Consider the following 5,118-nt stretch of genomic DNA (forward strand, 5'->3'; position numbering starts at 1 on the left):
CTTCTTCACTAAGTCTATTAAAATAGACATTTATATTGCAGATTTATATGATGTATTATAACAAATGTACGAGGGAAGTGAGTAAAAGCAAAACCTTCGGTTTAATTCAATACATAAATAAATCATTACTTTATTATTTTTTATTATTTTTTTATTATATAAAGGTTACTATCGTAAAACTTTAAAATAAAACACTATTTATATAGTTTTTGATATATATATTTTTATTTATATTAATATTATTATTAAATAATAGGCTAAGAATGCACCCCGACCTAAAAGATCTATTGTGCGCCTAAAGGCCCAACTAAATCAATTCTAGACTATATATAAATCCCGTAATTGCTGTGGGCTTAATATTTTTTTTATATAGTCCTTTCCTACAACATTCTAAGCTTCGCCAAAGGTACCAGTTGGTTTAAAACCTTGAGTTTCTCCAAGGTAACACAATGGGCCAAAAGACTTAAGTGAATCTAGTGCCGGTACAACCTAATCTAGTCGTTTTTTATGTAAAGTTTCCAATATTTTTATTTAAAAAGTTAACGATAATAACCTTTAAATATTAAATAAATAAGAAAAACATTTTGTACTTGCATTTTTTGCCTGTTTGCAAAATAATTTCAAAACTTCACCCAATAATTATCACTAGAATATTTTTGGTTAAGTTAAATTTCAATTTTATTTAAATAAACGTATATAACTTTTTAAAATAATTTATTTTTCAAATATATATATATCCATATATATATATTTAATTTTTTCTGAATCGCAAATAGGATATTGCTTATTAAACTTCTAACAGTTCTTCCATTTTCAAATTTAACAATTCACAAAATATAGTTAATATGTATATTGCATTTTAAATTATTGCATATTAAGTTATTTCAATAGTTAAAATGTGAAAAATATAATGAATTTGGTTATCACTGATCTTTATTTATTGCTTCTATTTGTATAGGCGATTCGACTTGCTGCTGTTGCTGTTGTAGTTTAAGTTTCTTCTTGGCTTGTATATCAGCCAAGGTTTGTTCTATTGAACGCATGTCTTTTTTATTTTTGCTCGGCACAAAGCCGTAACTGTGATTGGTTTCTGTTTTTCTTGCCGCTTCTAATGCAGCCTCCTGACCTATTAAATGTGCATATTTATCTTTATAGTTGCTGCTGGGTTTCACTTCAATTTCATTTTTAGTTGTAGTTTTGATGGAAGCACGAACCATTTTCTTCTGTTCAATTTCTAATTCGCGTTGCTGTTTTCGACGCTCTGCATATTCCTTTGCTATGTCCTCATCCCAACCATCACCATTTCGTCTGGCAGCGATTTCATCTTCTGTTGGTGCATTTTCTTTCTTATAAACTACTGAATGACGATCGATATCTTCCCGACCAAAACTCATTGCAATAAATCCACCATATTCAGCTACCTCGTGTATAATTGCGCGATGCACTTTATCCAAAGGTTGAAACTCAATATGTGGACGATCATCTTTGGCAAAGCGACCTATTCTTTCTTCTACGTATTTACGAAATCTTAATAATTCCTCCTTTTGCCTATTTTTAATACGCTCTGCGTACTCCTTCTGTTTTTTTATTAATTTCTTTTGTTGTTCACTGGCAGTTGGAGGCTTATCTTTGTCCATTGATGTGAGTATAGAGTTAAGCAAATCCATTTTTCTGGATATTTTTTGATATCACAGCACTTTATTTTGACTATTATTGTAACTTATATTTTCTACGTCTTTCTATTTGTTTATTTGTTATGTTATTTAATACAACACAATATTCTTTTCTTCGTCTGGCGACTTCTTGTTCTTAATGCTCAGCTGGCAGATGACAGCAAAAAGTGGAAAACGTTTCAATGTCAAAATGTGGATTCTAACGATTTTGGAATGCAATTTTTTTAAATATTTTTTGCTTTCTAACATCTCATTTTAATTATACTAATTAATGCTTTCATGAAGCCTTAATCATATCAACGTTAATTAGTATAAATAAATAATTTCCATAATGAATTAAAAAAAATGTTACAAAGACCATTTTTATGTATATTTTTTCTTATTAATATCGTAATATGTATACCCTTCGCACACAACTGTGAAACGGGTATTTAAGTTAGGCAAAATGTTTGTGTTAGTTACGTAGTCAGATGTTGGATAGCATATAAATCTGTGGAATAGCATGAAAACCATATCGATTTCTCAATATCAGTACATTTATTAAAATGCAAACTATTTTCTTAATGTGCTACTCGAATGAAATTGAGCGGTGGAAGTTTTTATAAATTGTGAAAAATAATTGATTATATCATGAAACGGCCGTGAAGATGCATTTGTATAGAACAAATAAGAAAAAACAAAACCATTTTTTCTTATTTTTAATAATAACATTAAACAAGTAATGCAAGGAACCGATCATTAAGAAAACCCTGGACCTTCTCCTTTCCGGCACTCTCGTAAACTTTAATAAAATTCTTTTGTAATGCTATTTTTGAGGTGCTGAAGTTCGTGCTTTCTTGGAGGAAATATTTATTAAGTTACGCAAATAACACAATATGCCAATGTGAGTCCCCTAGGGATCGCCTATATAACCTAACTTAACCTAACTATTTAAAATAATAATCTGGTATCGTTATGTAACTCTCCGGTAGGTGTATGCTTCATTATTAAAAAAATATTACAAAATGTTTTCTTGCAATGATAAAAAAGATCCTTCCATAATACATAACACAAGAATTTATATGCTCATATATTTACCAACCATTTGAGAATTATAATTCAGATGGTTTTATATATTATTCAATAAGATATATAAAACGAAAGGTTTCAACCAAGCGTATTTAAAAGGTGACTTTTTATTTATTATATATATTTTATATATACATTCCCTTTAGATTTCCGGATCTTTATATTTTTTCAGTAACTGGTAGTTATCTATTTCTGATATATAAGTTGTTGTCAGATATTGTGTTTTGCCAGAGTATTTGTAACTGTCACGTGTTCAATAGTAGGTCAATAGTGGCTCGCAAGTATGACAAAAAACAGTAAGTTGCTAGCCTATACTGCAAAACAACAAAACTATTTTCACTATCTAGGCCAGTAGTTGTTAACTGGCCAAACACTTCGGCCATTAAATAAAAAAGTCCTGCCAACGCAATATAGCAAACTATTGTGAACCTTCATTGGAAATTCCAGTGAATGTTGCAATCATTGTCAAAAATCATATGTTTAAAATATTCAAACAAAATTCAATAAAGCAAAATATTAAAAAATATATAAAAATCTTGAAAAACAATGGAGAAATCGTAAGTACAAATCACATTGAATTTTTTAAAATGTTAGTTATTAACAAGTAACATTTATCTTATTTTATTTTTTTATAAAAAATGCAGTTTGCTTGATTCATGTGCAGATATGCAAGATTTGCTTTGTGAAAACAAAACATTTGACAGATTGCAACAGTGATGCCAATATCTCGCTTAGCAAATATAGGCTAGCATGCGTTTTCTGCTACACTTGCGAGCTACCGAAAACGGTGCCGTTGATAAATTACGCTGACTGTGACAATAACCTGTTCGTACAGGTTAAGATCCATTATGATAACAGGTTATCATAATGGATCTTATTTATTTAGACCTAGAGTGAATCATGAAGTCCTATACTTTCAATATATTAGAATATTTTTAGTATATTTTGCAGTTTTAGGTTACGTGTATTATCAAATATTTCTCAGTATATCTTCTTAGCACATACTTCATGTTGCTGGCTGCTGCCTCTCTCTAGAATAACATCCGATGGTAGAACTTATTTCCCAGTATTTTTGGAATAAAATTTCTGCAGCTTTAATCTTTTTTATAATATTTATATTATTACATATTATTGATTAGGGACGTTCGTTGTTTATACGTCTGTCAACACTTCCCAACTGGAAGATCATTGTTATTTGCCCATTTGTAATTGCCTTATAAACGTTAACAGAAAAATAGAAATTAAATTATATTTATTTTAAATACAATAATAATAATAGTTATTTATTTAATAATATTATTTTATATTTTTGTTTATATAATTTTACAATTTACTACATTTATATATTAAATTAAATTCGAAATTCATTTTTATTCCGAAAAATTTGTCGAACTTCATAAGTCTTATGTTCGACTTAAAAATCTATCATTCATGTTGATATAAGTAATTTTTTGGGTTCATTTTGTTCATTTTGTTTGCATTTTACGTTCATTTGTAAACACAAAGCATTTGGGTGCATTTAGAAGCAAAGCAGTAGCATTTTTATTTGTTTTTGTATTGTTGGCGGTATTTTTGTTTTAATTTAAATGCAAAAAAATATGACAACGGATCGCGAAAAGAGTAAACGAACTTTAAAACTAATAGAATTAGTTAAAAAAAATCCTGAATTATATAGAGTCGGTAAAAATTACAAAAAAAATAGCAAAATATGGAAAGCAATAGCAGCAGAATTGAAAGAAGATGGTAAAACAAACTCTGCAGCAAAGTAAAAGCAGTATTTTTCTTAACTAATTAATAATAATAATAGTTTGAAGTTATTTTATTACGTTAGTGTGTATATAATCGATCAGATTTTTAATGAAATGATTTATATTTATTCTCTTAATTTTGTTCTGAACTTCTAATATTTAATGCTTCATAATAAAATATAAATATATTTTATTTTCATTAATATACATTTCAAAAGGAATTTTTATGCTACGAAATAATTCTTAAATTTTTTTAATTACTTCCAGTTTATGAATGTAAGAGAAAATGGGAAGCATTACGAGTCTCGTACACAAAAGAATTAAGGTTACAGAAGGGTTTGGAGCGTCGTGGCAAAATGAAAGCGGTTCGAACGGGTTGGTATTTAACGAAGGAAATGTCATTTCTTGAAAATTGTATAACACGTCAAAAAACTAAAAGTGATTGGAGTTCCTCATTAGAAGAATATACAGGTGGTGATACAACAAATTCAGATACTTTTGACAAAATAAAAGAAAAAACTCGTATATCTGATATAACGAGACCAGTACGAAGCGAAAGTATTCCGTGTACGGAAAATACAACAAAGTCAGATACTTCTGTCAAAATAAAAAAAAAAACTCGTATATCT

General features: G+C 28.5%; 2 protein-coding genes across 2 annotated transcripts; one reads left to right on the forward strand and one right to left on the reverse strand.

Annotated features, from left to right (window-relative positions):
• Nucleotides 1-819: 819 nt before the first annotated feature.
• LOC119668692 (sperm-associated antigen 7-like) lies at nt 820-1,848 on the reverse strand. The gene has a single exon (XM_038078285.1). The coding sequence runs from the start codon at nt 1,665-1,667 to the stop codon at nt 924-926; it is 744 nt and encodes a 247-aa protein (XP_037934213.1). The 5' UTR covers nt 1,668-1,848; the 3' UTR covers nt 820-923.
• A 2,417-nt stretch (nt 1,849-4,265) lies between these two features.
• Nucleotides 4,266-5,112, forward strand: LOC119672837 (the record flags this gene model as incomplete). The annotated part of the gene is made up of 2 exons (XM_038083981.1): nt 4,266-4,484; nt 4,757-5,112. Coding segments are annotated over exons 1-2 (513 nt in total), but the record flags the coding sequence as incomplete, so codon positions are not given.
• Between the last annotated feature and the right edge of the window lie 6 nt (nt 5,113-5,118).

The sequence above is a fragment of the Teleopsis dalmanni genome, chromosome 1, assembly GCF_002237135.1.
Source record: "Teleopsis dalmanni isolate 2A chromosome 1, ASM223713v2, whole genome shotgun sequence".
NCBI classification, from domain to species: domain Eukaryota; kingdom Metazoa; phylum Arthropoda; class Insecta; order Diptera; family Diopsidae; genus Teleopsis; species Teleopsis dalmanni.

What these genes read in the sequence shown, in the direction of transcription:
- LOC119668692 (XM_038078285.1), bottom strand. Translation starts at nt 1,667, where the DNA reads ATGGATTTGCTTAACTCTATACTCACATCAATGGACAAAGATAAGCCT.